Source organism: Scyliorhinus torazame, chromosome 4 (genome assembly GCF_047496885.1).
Source record: "Scyliorhinus torazame isolate Kashiwa2021f chromosome 4, sScyTor2.1, whole genome shotgun sequence".
Taxonomy (NCBI): domain Eukaryota; kingdom Metazoa; phylum Chordata; class Chondrichthyes; order Carcharhiniformes; family Scyliorhinidae; genus Scyliorhinus; species Scyliorhinus torazame.
In genome coordinates, this window is record NC_092710.1 from 133,761,294 (window position 1) to 133,775,569 (window position 14,276).

Genomic DNA, 14,276 nt, shown 5'->3' on the forward strand with positions numbered 1-14,276 from the left:
GCTTACCCCCTCCCACGCATATCTGATATGGTCAATAAGATTGCACAGTACCGGGTCTTCTCAACTGTGGACCTTAAATCCGCCTACCCCCAGCTCCCCATCCGTAAGGCGATCGCCCATACACTGCCTTCGAGGCAGATGGCCGCCTTTACCACTTTCTCAGGGTTCCTTTCGGGGTCACCAACGGGGTCTCGGTTTTCCAACGGGAAATGGACCGAATGGTCGACCTGTACAGGCTGCGCGCCACTTTCCTGTACCTTGACAATGTCGCCATCTGCGGCCAGGATCAGCAGGACCATGACGCCAACCTTGCCAAATTTCTCCACACCGCCACTCTCCTCAACCTCGTTTACAACAAGGAGAAGAGTGTGTTCAGCACGAACCGCTTAGCCATCCTCGGCTATGTGGTCCAGAACGGAGTTCTGGGGCCCGATCTCAACCGCATGCGCTCCCTCATGGAACGCCTCCTCCCCCACTGCCCCAAAGCCCGCAAACGTTGCCTGGGGTTCTTTTCTTACTACGCCCAGTGGGCCCCAAATTATGCGTGCAAGGCCCACCCATTCATCCAATCCACCCTTTTCCCCCTAACGGCTGAGGCTCACCAGGCCTTCAACCGTATTAAGGCCGACATCGCCAAGGCCGCGACACAAGCAGTCGACGAGACGCTCCCCTTTCAAGTCGAGTGCAAGGCATCAGACATCGCTCTAGCCACCACCCTCAACCAGGCAGGCAGGACCGTGGCATTCTTTTCACAAACCCTTCATGTCTCCGAAATATCGGCATTCCTCTGTCGAAAAAGAGGCCCAAGCCATCGTTGAAGCTGTGCGGCATTGGAGGCATTACCTGGCCGGCAGGAGATTCACTCTCCTCACTGACCAACGGTCGGTTGCCTTCATGTTTAACAACATACAGCGGGGCAAGATCAAAAACGATAAAACCTTGAGGTGGAGGATCGAGCTCTCCACTTACAACTACGAGATTTTGTATCGCCCCGGTAAGCTCAACGAGCCCCCGGAAGCCCTATCCCGACGTACATGTGCCAGCACACAGGTGGACCGACTCCAGACTTTGCATGACAACCTTTGTCACCCGGGAGTCACACGTTTGTACCACTTCTACCAGGCCCGCAATCTGCCCTACTCCGTCGAGGAAGTCAGGGCAATCACCAGAGACTGCCAGGTCTGTGCGAGGTGCAAACCGCACTTCTACCAGCCAGACCGTGCGTGCCTGGTGAAGTCCTCCCGCCCCTTTGAACGCCTCAGCATGGACTTCAAAGGGCTCCTCCCTCCACCGACCATAACACGTACTTCCTCAGTGTGGTCAATAAGTACTCCAGATTTCCCTTCGCCATCCCATGCCCCGACATGACATCTGCCACCATCATAGATTTCAGAGAATTTACAGTGCAGAAGGAGGCCATTCGGCCCATCGAGTCTGTACCAGCTCTGGGAAAGAGCACCCAACCCAAGGTCAACACCTCCACCCTATCCCCGTAACCCAGTAACCCCACCCAACACTAAGGGCAATTTTGGACACGAAGGGCAATTTATCATGGCCAATCCACCTAACCTGCACATCTTTGGACTGTGGGAGGAAACCGGAGCACCCGGAGGAAACCCACGCACACATGGGGAGGATGTGCAGACTCCGCACAGACAGTGACCCAAGCCGGAATCGAACCTGGGACCCTGGAGCTGTGAAGCAATTGTGCTATCCACAATGCTACCGTGCTGCCCGTTGCCCATCAAAGCCCTCAACACCATGTTCGCTCTGTTCGGCTTCCCTGCCTCCGTCCACAGCGACAGGGGATCCTCATTCATGAGCGATGAGCTGCATCAGTTCCTGCTCAACAAGGGCATCGCCTCGAGCAGGACGACCAGCTATAACCCCCGGGGAATCGGGCAGATGGAGAGGGAGATTGGGACGGTCTGGAGGGCCGTCCAGCTGGCCCTACGGTCCAGAAATCTCCCGGCCTCCGCTGGCAGGAGGTCCTCCCCGACGCACTGCACTCCATTCGGTCGCTCCTATGCACTGCGACTAATGACACACCCCATGAATGCCTCTTCGCCTCCCCCAGGAAGTCCCCCTCCGGGGTGTCGCTCCCGACTTGGCTTGCAGCTCCAGGACCCGTACTCCTCCATAAGCAGGTACGACTCCACAAGCCGGACCCATTGGTTGAAACGGTACAGCTATTCCACGCCAACCCACAGTACGCCTACATAGCGGACCCCGACGGCCGCCAAGATACTGTCTCCCTCAGGGACCTGGCAACAGGTTCCACACACACACACCCCTCCGGCCCGGAGCCACCCTCCCTTCCCCGGCGCACTCAGCCGCAACCCTCGCCCCAGGACAATCCGTCCTCCCACTGCCCACGCCCAAGGATGAAGAGGATTTCGGCACGCTCCCGGAGTCACCGAGGACCAGACCGTCACCAGAATCGCTGCCACCACTGCGGCGCTCCCAACGGCAGATCAAGGCTCCGGACCGATTGAACCTGTAACTTGATCTGGACTCTTAAAACATCATCCTTCTGTATAATTCTCCTCCACCCCCGCTGGACTCAATTTTTGTTCTCTGTATTTTAACACATGTACTTGTATATAGTTCTCTACCACCCCGCCGGACTCAATTTTAACAGGGGGTGAATGTGGTAGTCACCACTGATGTATATATTAGGTGATTTGTGGTAAGGCCCTGTACTACAGGTACGGGGTAGTTCCCTGCCTGCTGGCTCCGCCCAGTAGGTGGAGTACAAATAATTGTGCTCCCGTACAGCAGCCATTTCGCCAGCTGCTGTAGGAGGCCACACATCTTAGTGTAATAAAGCCTCAGTTGCATTCAACTCTCGTCTTTGTGTAATTGATCGTGCATCACAGTGACCCAGAGCCGGGATCGAACCTAGGAACTCGGCGCCATGAGGCAGCAGTACTAACCACTGCGCCACCATGCTGCCCGGCTGTGACATCTTTCTGATAAGAGATTGAATCTTTTTGATAAGAGGTTGATAAGATTCTTCCGCCTGCCGCAAGAACGTCACGGGCGGGCTGCGTACATTGGAGAACTCCATTGACCTCGGGCAGGATTTGCCGGTTGCCGGGCGAACGTGGCTAGAGAATCCCGCCCATAAGCTCATCTTCCTTCTCAGGTGAATGAACAATATGGGAGTTCTCCTCTGTTGTCCTGGCCAATATATATCACTACAACAGCTTATCTGGTCACTGTCACTTTAGAGTTTGTGCAATCCTGCTATGTGCAAATTTGCTTCTGCATTTCCTCCATTAAAACCGTGTATACGATCCAAAAATACTTACTTGGTTGCAAATCACTTTGGTGTTCCCTGAGGTCATGAAAGGTGCTATACAAGTACAAATCTCTCACTGGGTGGAATTTAATGTTCGAGGAGAGGTTCACTGGCAGCAAAATGTTTGGATCATCGGATCAAATATTTTTGGGGAGCTTTTCAAGGAAACTGAGCGCTTACCTGGATAGTGCCAGGGCATCCATCAAATTAAACCCTAGACATGGCAGAAAATCCTCTGCTCCCAACCCACCACCCCTAGAGTTCCAGGGCCAATCAGAAGCTGGAATCCATCTGGTGCCGCCATTGGATGGTCAGCATGATTCGCTGCTGAATCGCCGGAGAGTAAGTGGGGTGGGAAGGGAGGGGGTTGTGTCAGCTAGCGGAGATTGAGGGTCAACAGAAAGGATAGCAGGGGGTGCCTTCCCAGGGGACCTATCCTTCTTGATGTAGGTCCCTTAATTGAACAAGAGGGCTGAAAATGAACCCCCACCACTCAGTATGCCACAGGTAAACCCAGTGGTTGGCAGGATGAGGCACTTAAGTTGCTTTAAGCGCCTCAACTGGCTCCAAGCAGGAGTGTACCCATCCACCTTTCCTGCCCAGAGCTTGATCAGGAGTCAGGAAGGTAGCGGGAACTCCAGCCCAAAACATCCACCTCTAAACTTGGCCTCTGAGGGAGCAACACTACATTCTGCCACTGACGTCCTGGGAAACATGTAAGGAGGTCTCCTGTAGCAGGGGCAGTTTAGCACAGGGCTAAATTGCTGGCTTTGAAAACAGACCAAGGCAGGCCAGCAGCACGGTTCGATTCCCGTAACAGCCTCCTTGAACAGGCGCCGGAATGTGGTGACTAGGGGCTTTTCACAGTAACTTCATTTGAAGCCTACTTGTGACAATAAGCGATTTTCATTTCATTTCATTGTAATGCAATCTTGGGACCAGATTTTTGTCTTTGAGATGGAAATCAGGAGTGGGGAATTTTCTCGACTTTGCAATTCTGCCTCTAACAATGACTGGCCGCCATACTTCCATCCAGAGAAGGCAGGTGCAGGCTGGGGACAGGCCTGTCAGTTCCCAAAGCAGACATGAGGTGATAAGCAAATACCTTTAGTGAGTTGCCCAATCATGAATGTACTAAGAATTACACTAACAACCAATTTATCAGTTGGGTTCACAATGTGGCTCACACATGCTTGCTAGAAGCTACATACATTCATATGCAGGCCAGTCCTCTGCAGACAAAGTAAACATGTTCAGGCATGCACCTTTTTTTGAATGAAACTAAAGCTTGGGCGACAATAGTTCCCTGATGCATTCTCCATGGCAACACCTCAGCCAATCAGCACCCTTTTATCAAGCTGTATAAATTGTTGCTCCCTTTGAAATTTGACATTCTTGCATCTGTCCTGACGAGAGCAAGATGGAAAGCTTCGACAGCATGGCTCTTTTTTCAACACTAAAATAAAACTATTTAATTGGTTATTTTCCGCATTACTCTTTGTAGAAGCTTACTTTGCACAAATTGCTTGTCACACTCCTTTCATTATAATAGTGACTACGCCTCAAAAATACTGGCACTTTGGGTCTAAGGCACCTTGGGACATCCTGAACTAGTGACAGGTGCGATATAAATGCAAACCTTTTTTCTTCCTTCTAATATTTGCACATTGTTATTAGTACATTGGCAGTAACGCTCATCACTAAATCTGCCCTACAGTGATGTCAGGACAAATTTGGCTACAAGTTTCATATTACAGAATGCTATTGGCAGAAATCTGTAATAAAAATGAGCTGCCATGCTGCCTAACTGGAAGGCTTTGAGCTGGAAAACATGTGAGATAAAATGGGAAACAATGAAAGCAAGAGAAAAACAAATGTCATGTAATTTTCTGATGATAGAGGTCGTTACAGGGTTGAATCCATGACCTGGCATTCACAGCAGGAAATGATGCTCGTGATTTCCTGAGATGCACTCCCTTCCTGCTCGGCTTCCAGCTGGGAGTGCTGGATTGTTGAACGATACGAATTGTTATTATAATGAGTGGTTTTCTTGCCAAGTTTAACAATCTTGTTCCAGGTTGTAAACGTAATAGAGTGGAGACATTCCGCTGTACAGCTCCTGCTAAGCTTTGTTTTAAACAGAACAATGATTGAAGTAACCGGTCATGCACCAAAATCAACCACACTAACAATTCATTCTCAATAATCAACCGATTGGGCATATCGGTTTTAAGGCTCCTTGAAAGACAAATTTCACCTTTCGATCTCTCTGGGGACAATGAGCCGATAAAACAAACGATTTTGCCTTTCTATAGCTTTGGCAACTGGAAGTGTCGATCTAATCACAAGAAACAATGGCTTTTTCTTATGAATTAATGTATTCCTGTTAGGAGTTGCCCATGGGGAGTGGACTGTTATCTAGCTTGGCAGAGATAAACTGATTGCACGCAGGAGCAGTTAGAAGAGGCCAGCAATTAAAAATGAAGATCCACAATATTAAATATTAAAAGCAGAGAAGGGAGACAAAGGCACATCGGTTCTGTGGTGATGCCGGCTCCATAAATCAAATTTGTCAGCGAGTGCAAACGAGCAGCTTACCAAAGTAAATTTCCAAGAAGTAGTTGAGAGGTTGCAATGAATCTCTATCACAATTATGCTCACTCAGATGCTGAGAAAACAATTTATCGCATTGGGTCATTTGAATGAAGGGAATGTTAAAAGGTCTTCATCAGTAAGCATTGCGCAGGACAAATGCCTCAGTGGGGCTTAACTGAATTTTTATAGCTAATTGATGTATTGGTATGTATTTTGTAGCTGGCAAGATCAGCCCCAACAGTGTGGACTGGTTTAGGTCGGATGAAATTATATTTTGCTCAACCATCTGGAGTAAGTCCAAAGATATATATCGTGCGTAGAAGAAATTAACTGGGCAAAGAATATCATTATATTTTTCTTCCAATGACATTTTAGAGTATTTTTAACATCAGAATATGATAATAGAGATAAAAATCACCAAATATTTGCTGAATAATCATTGAAAGACCAAATGGACTAATTGACAGGGATTGAGCAGGACAGGAAGACTGTTGAAAGAATGTGGTATCAAGACGGGTTTCTTAGAATACAATTTCTGCTGGGCTCCGGCTCTCAACAAAATAATTGCAAGCCATAGAGTCTTGTGGCAGTTGTCAAAGTAAAATAAATGACAAATGCAGTGTTTAAGAAGGCCCAGACGCAGTCGAGTAACTTCAATTTTTCAGCATTGCGCATAGTAGGAAAAACATTAGACCAACCATAGATTTCCACAATTTTCCTTTCTCTTCTCAGGGAAAAAAGAAACTGCATAACAGGTATCTAATCTGACATCACCCATTTTAAATGATTTCCAAAACTTAAAAATTATCCCCAGTATTTTGTGGTTGGTGGTACAAGGTGAAAGGGTACAAGCCAGAGAGTTAATTTGACACCGGAGTTGGATGCCCACATTATTCAATATGCTACCAACCATATCTTTAGACCTTGGCACACATACTTGGCAATGATCACTAATTTCCTCTTCAAGCTCCATGACAGCAGTGAGCAAGCTGCAGAAATGTGTTATGTGTTGCAAGGATACCTGCAACATAGGGGTGACATTGTGAATCATTCAAGGTTATCACCACTCTCGAGGACATCAACTTCCAACTCCTTCTCCACCAGCATTGCAATCATTTGCAGTGCCAGTTAATGTGCTGTCCAGAGATGTATAAGGAAGATGAGCTACATACTGGTTAGCAAGGAAAGCACCTTCATCTGCATTACCACTGGATACTAGCAGGATCAAGATACAGTAAACGACCATCCCCTGTAGTGTTGCAACTTGGAAGGTAAAAAAAGCAGCCATATTGCCAGTCAAATAACCTCTCCTTTGGCACTGCCATTCATTCCTCCTCACCTATCAATGTGAACTCATCCTCGAGCTCATTGATTACATTCCCTGTGACCTATGTAACTGTGATTCAGTGTGTTTTTAAATAAATTTAAAGTACCCAATTCTTTTTTTTCCAATTAAGGGGCAATTTAGCGTGGCCAATCCACCTAACCTACACATCTTTGGGTTGTGGGGGTGAGAACCACTCAGAAACGGGGAGAATGTGCAAACTCCACACGGACAGTGACCCGGGGCCGGGATCGAACCCGGATCCTCGACGCCGTGAGGCAGCAGTGCTAACCACTGCACCACCGTGCCACCCTTGCTTCGGCGTTAATTCCTATCTGATTGCGCTCCTGTGAAGAATGCACTCCAATATTGAAGGTGCTATGTAAATGCAAGTTGTTGTTATATCCCAAGTGCCTTCCATTCTAACCTATGGTCTGCATTACAGTCCAGATTTTTCAGCCTCTTTTCCTGTCCGATTAGAGAAACGACATAGAATCACATCACTAACACCCAGAGACGGAAATAAATCATGCCACGATTTGACAGACGGAGACAGAGAGAGAATAAAGCACTGAGCAAGTGCTCGGTGCTGGTGTACCAATATGCTGCGGAGTATTAGGACGTGTTGCCATGCCTGAAACTCCCCACGCGCTGCGTTCCCGATTTCTTGGTGAGGAATACTGCATGCCGTAGAGGGGGAATGCTAAATGAAGGGGAAAAAAGTAATTTTTTTTAAAAAAGGGATCAAACTAAATAAAATACAATGCAGGAAGTCATCGAACTAGAAAAAATTAAAGCTCACATATCTGAAATTGAGAAAATAATCTGGTCAGAATTAATTCATACCCCTTGTACGTCCCTTCAATTTGACATTGATTGTTGCGTCACAGCCTATTCTGTATTGTGTTCTTTGACCTGACAACATGTATCATTTCATGCTTTAAATGTTCATCAGCAAATTCCCCACCCAGCTAATCTATCTAATTCGTACCCATGTGAAACAAGATATCGATTTTGCAAGCCAACATTTTCAGGTTAGATCATTCACTTTAAGGGGACAGTGTCTACAAAGCTTTTTATAATTGATTGAAAACAAAAGTGTTTTCTTTCAAACATTGGAACTCGACATTTTGCTGGCTACTCCTTTTGTTCACTTAGGAATGCTTTTCTCTCACTGGCCTGCTGTCATCAATTACTATATACAATAATTAAATTGCCGGGCAGCAGATAAGGTACTGAATGGAAGTAGACTAAACAGAGGAAAAAGAGGGGTGAAATTGGTCTATGCCAACAGTATGAAATGGACAGTCCATCTTCCAACCAAGCCCAATCTATTCTTCATTGAATTTCACATAATTAGAATTCAAACCTTTTTGGGGGGACTCATTCACAAGTCACATTGTTGCTTTGGTTTGAAATGAAAAATTAAAACATTTTCCAAGCTAATGAACAAATAGAAACTGGTGTGTTGCAAGATCAGCTGCCATTTTGAAATGAGCTTGTTTAGTGGTGCTGGAATAGAGCATTCTGTAACAAATGCAGGATTTTAGATACATTGGATGATAAACATTTGACAATTTCAGGGTTGGAAGCTTGGGTTAGAGTGTGTTTGACTGCACATAGTCATGTTTTAAAAATAATCTTGTTTTGTAAGACCAGAAAGCCTTTAGGAACCAGAGGTGAAATTGACCAGTTTCAGAGCCTGTGCTAATGCACTGTTGTTTGACTAGAGGAGTCCCTGGGGAGTTAATGTGTTTTAAGCCTGGGGAACTGATTTGTTTTCAGTTTGCGGAGATTGCTGGGTGGTGCTAAGGTATTCAGATGTTTTGAGAAAGCACTTTTGAGTGGAGTTCTGATCTGGCTAACACTGTCCACAAATAAGGCAGTTTTTTCACACAGTGGTACAGTTTAAAAAATAATAGTACTTAAAGCACTGCAGGCTTGTCTGAGGACAAGGAGGAAGCTGAAACAAACCAGTTGAAACACCTTTTTGAAGACATCAAGCCAGAGTCTGCAGGGGTTCTAACAGGAGCCAAATCTGTTCTGAAAGACAATTATTGCTCTGTGCCATTGGGATGTAGGATGGATTGAGAGCTGTGTGTTTTTCCTTTCTTGTTGTTTAATTCGGAATAGAGATAGTAATTAAAGGTATTGTATTTACTGTATTTAGTAGTAATGATTAAGGGGGAATTGCAAGCTATTTTCGGCTGTGATGTTAAAGAATTTAATATTGTGTCAATAAAAAAGTTTTGTTTGAAAAGTACCGAATCCCTATTTCATCATGCAGTCACTCCTGGCGTGAAGTATTCTTTCCGCACAGTCTTACAAAATAAACTAAAATATTGGAGTTTCGGTGCAGTATCCAAGCCACTGTTCGGGTCTGGTCTGGGATCGTAATAATTCTCTCACACTTATACCTCTATCCTGCCGTCTCTCCCAGCAGATTAACCTCCTTTGGACATTCCTACATGCAGAATGTCATGCAGGTGAGCTTACCATTTGCTGGTTATACCATTTTTTACAGTAGCCAGTTCCTTCGTAAATTTAAAAATATTCAAAAACCTTTTAAATGCGCCTTTGAGCATTTTGCACCCATAAGCACCAACTTAATTTTTAAGAGTCTCCTCAAAGACCTACAAACTGGCCCAATTATGGGGCTGTTTAGCACAGGGCTAAATCGCTGGCTTTGAAAGCAGGCCAGCAGCACGGTTCAATTTCCATACCAGCCTCCCCGAACAGGCGCAGGAATGTGGCGACTAGGGGCTTTTCACAGTAACTTCATTTGAAGCCTACTTGTAACAATAAGCGATTTTCATTTCATTTCATTTTCATTTCATTTCATTTTCAATTAGGAAACTCCCAAGGATGATTGAAAAAAATAATTTAGAGTGCCCAATTCATTTTTTCCAATTAAGGTCAATTTAACGTGGCCAATCCACCTACCCTGCACATCTTTGGGGTTGTGGGAACGAAACCCACGCAAACACGGGGAGAATGTGCAAACTCCACACGGACAGTGACCCAGAGCCGGGATCGAACCTGGGACCTCGGCGCCGTGAGGCAGCAATGCCAACGACTCGCAAGGATGATTAATTCAATCTGGGGTTGTGACTATTTTGGATAGCACACTGATCCAGCTCCAAGGCACAGTGCTGCACCACAACAACCACTCTATGTAGGTGAACTAGGAACTTAAAAATATGGGGGTAGTTTCCATTTTGAGTGCGGTTGCCGATTTGGGTGCAAACTGAACTCAAATTTGCACCATTTTTGAGAAGTGCTTTTTTTCTCTCACATTCCTGCTCAAACACATCTACATAGTGCCAAAGACAAATGTTGCCATGAACCATAGCATTTCGAAAACTTTTTTAAAAAATTCCCGTTAAAAAATATTCTTGATATACTTAGGAGTGAATACTTGGTTTGGTTAATACATTTGAAAGTGCATGTATCACAGGTTCAGTCACAATACCAATTCACCAGCTGTGAGTAACCTGATTTGAAATGACTGACAATGGCTTTTAAAAATTCTACTGAACATTTGTTAGTTACACTGGTGTACAGTAGTCAGTTTCAATTAAACAAAAATCAAAAGCTTTAAGATGTGTCCTTGTGGTCCTAAAGAACCACCTTATATATGTTAAGGGCCTCCTCAGGAGGCTGGAAAACACACAATTCGTGGAAACTCCCAATAGTGATTAATTTGATCAGGGGTTGTGGCTAGTTTTATGGGCTGGCTTCCAGCACAATTCTTTTTAGACTCGCGCAGAAGATTGTGGAAACTGAATTTGCACTGAGTATAATTTGTATTTCAACTTCTGCAATCTTTACACTAACTTGTTGGGTTTGGGGCAAATTGTGCCAAAGCACACAGCACAACCAAGCGGAAATTCTAATGCATAGCAACTACTGAACCCTTCAAGAGCAGAAAACATTGGGCGCGATTCTCCGCTCCCGCGCCGGTTGGGAGAACCGCCTGGCGCGCCATTTTTCCCCGCGACGCCGGCCCGACGCCCTCCCGCGATGCACCTAAGTGGCGAGAACGGCCCCGTCGAGTTCTGCGCGGCGCAGGCCGGAGAATCGCCCGGGACACCCAAAATGGCGATTCTCCGCTACACCCGCTATTCTCTGGCCCAGGTGGGCCGAGCGGCCCGCCCAAAACGACGGCTTCCCACCGGCGCAATCCACACCTGGTCGCTGCCGGCGGGAACAGCGTGGGAACGCTGGGGGGGGGCGGCCTGTGGGGAGGCGAGGGGGGTTCTTTCACCGGGGTTGCACTCAAAAGGAGTCTGGCCCGCGATCAGTGCCCACCGATCAGCGGGCCGGCCTCTCTGAAGGAGGACCTCCTTTCCTCCGCGCCCCGCAAGATCCATCCGACATCTTCTTGCGGGGCAGCCTCGGGGTGGACGTCACCCACGCATGCGCGGGTGACGCCAGTTAGGCGGCGGATGGCGCAGCGCTGCTTTTATGCGGCGCCAATGCCCGGCGCCCGCTGACGACACTGCTTTAGCGACACGCCCCCCCGAGTTTCTCGCGGCCCCGAACCTAGCCCATTTTCGGGCCCTGACTCGGTCGAGATCGGGGCCGTTTCCCGCTGTTGTGAACCTCGACGGCGTTCACGATGGTGTGGGCACTTAATCGTGGGAGCGGAGAGTCGCGCCCATTGTGTTTGCAGAAGTCAATCATGCCATCAAGTGAGTTAATTGTGTTAATTGGCAACAGTGATTGCAATCTGCAGAAAACAATGGCATTGATTATAACATCTACAGTCTGCGCCAGAAGACTTTGATTATTCCGACTACAAATTAAATGTGTTTTAACCTATTTATGCTTAAGAATAATATCAGATCATTTTCCAGACCATTTGAGGTAAAAATCAGAGTTTGGTTCACAATGCTAAATTATGTTGTTCATCCATTTCAGCTTTGGGTGGTCAGGTAGATATTGATTGCTAGTGAATTCACATTTTAAGATTTTTGTGCCTCTTCCCTAAACTGTTCCTATAATGGTCCCACAGATTATAATGCTGCAACAGGGGCTGCATGGTGGCACAATGGTTAGCACTGCTGCATCACAGCACCAGGGACCCGGGTTCAATTCTGGTCTTGGGTCACTATCTGTGTGGAGTTTGTACATTGTTTGCGTGGGTTTCCTCCGGGTGTTCTGGTTTCCTCCCACAGTCCAAAGATTGCAAGTAAGGTGGATTGGCCATGCTAAATTGCCCCTTCGTGTCCAGGGATGTGCGGGTCAGGTTATGGGGTTATGGGAATAGGACTTGGTGGATGGGTGAGTAGATATGGGCAGAGTGCTCTTTTGAAGGGTTGGTGCAGACTCGATGGGACAAATGCTCTCCTTCTGCACTACAGGAATTCTATGAACTTCTGATTCATTTTGTTTTATTTTGACATTCATAGAAGGAGATGAAATATAAAGACCATGTCAATATTGTTGCAGAAAGTAATAAAGCAGCAGGTTTAATATTATGACATGAGACGCTTTATGGTAAGATGAAGTGAACACCAAATATGAAGAGGAGTCAGGGTGCTTACTTCAGGAACCCACAATCTGCAGGATTCTCCAATTCAAGAAGAAACACTTCATAAAACAGTTGGCCCCCCACCACACAGATTTAAAGAACGATCTCAGGATTTTGTCAAGTAGACTGTTGTTTTCGACTTGTCACATTTTCCAATTTTGTTCTCAACACTCACCAGTCAACCTCATCAATAAAACCTGTTACTTCAGCAATGAGTAGAAAAGAAATTGAAACCATACATCTATTTTCACACAGGTTCATACTGATCTATTTTAGGGATACTAAAAAATAGGGCAAAACTGGATCATAACACACTGAGTAAATAACCCAGTATTTCACTGTAAAACAGCCTTATAATAGTACTGTGTTAGGTACGTGAGTGATGAACTATTACTTATTTACACCATGCTGTTTGGAATGATCACAACAAGCTGTGATTATTATACTGAGGAAAGGTCACCGGCCTGAAATGTTGGGCTGGGATTAGATGTGTTGGCATATGGGAGCTGGGGGGGGGGGGCTTGGGTTGGGGTGAGGAGGGGATGGGGTCGCCACAGTAATAGTGCCCGGGGAACGTAGAAATATGTTAAGTGTGCCTGTCAGTGAATTTTTTATACAGCTACATCATCATTTGATTCCGTGTTTCCTATCTAATTAGCTTCAGTGGATTTCAACTTCCATATTTAAAGGAACACTCCAAACATGCAACTTGAAGCAATCGAAGCTCAGTAGTCGAGAGAAGGAAATGTTGCAATGGAAGATAGATAGTCAAAGTCTGGATCCCATTTCATGGATACCTCTCACGATGTGCTGCTGGGGGTTGTGAGGATCTAGAGGGAGATCCCATTCTCTAGCAACCGGAGAAAGAAACCCACTGGAGAAATCAAGACGATATGATTGGAGTTTGGTGAGGAGATCAGTAGCAGGAGTGTGATGCCATGCTGCTGGTTCCAATGCAGGAAGCGCTTCAATGACCAAAGCAGGTCAGGAAAGGGGGGAGGGGGGGGGGGGGGACAGCAATAGCACATTCACCTATATCCTTATATCATCCCAACCCCCTTCAGCTGCCTTCTCAAGCTTGCTGCAGCATATCGCTCCTCACACCCACTTAGCAGGTACACCCATCCCTTTCTGCCGATACACTTCCACAAATCCACAACTACCCATCCCTCACTGACACTCATGTTACCTTCGTGTAAGTCATGCTCCTCCCTCATAGTCACTCTCAACAAATGCTCTCCATCAATCAGGGAACACATTCCATCGCTCTCATTCATAAGTCTCTCCTGTCCCTCTTTGCAGGTGAAGAGTAGACAAAACACCAGGAGAGGCAGAGAACTGGAGTTGTTCCTCCAACTATTTGAAATTAACAGCTGCAGTGGAGGCGGTACTGGAGGCCAGCGATGTCTCAGCTTGCCTGGCAATCAGAGATGGGGAGATTTAGAGCGTTCCAGCTACCTGCTGACAGAATCATATATCAGCCAGCTAGATGGAATTCAAAACTCAGCAGTCATGTT

General features: G+C 46.4%; 1 protein-coding gene across 3 annotated transcripts in view; it reads right to left on the bottom strand.

Annotated features, from left to right (window-relative positions):
- dlgap2a (discs, large (Drosophila) homolog-associated protein 2a) overlaps positions 1–14,276 on the bottom strand; it is a 1,100,531-nt gene that overhangs the window by 79,391 nt on the left and 1,006,864 nt on the right. For 2 of the 3 annotated variants that reach the window (XM_072498636.1, XM_072498633.1), the window contains one exon: positions 7,822–7,926. The exons of the other annotated variant lie outside the window; for it this stretch is intronic. In XM_072498636.1, coding sequence (XP_072354737.1) covers positions 7,822–7,926 — 105 coding nt within the window. The remainder of the gene's footprint in view (positions 1–7,821; positions 7,927–14,276) is intronic. 3 annotated transcript variants of the gene reach the window in all.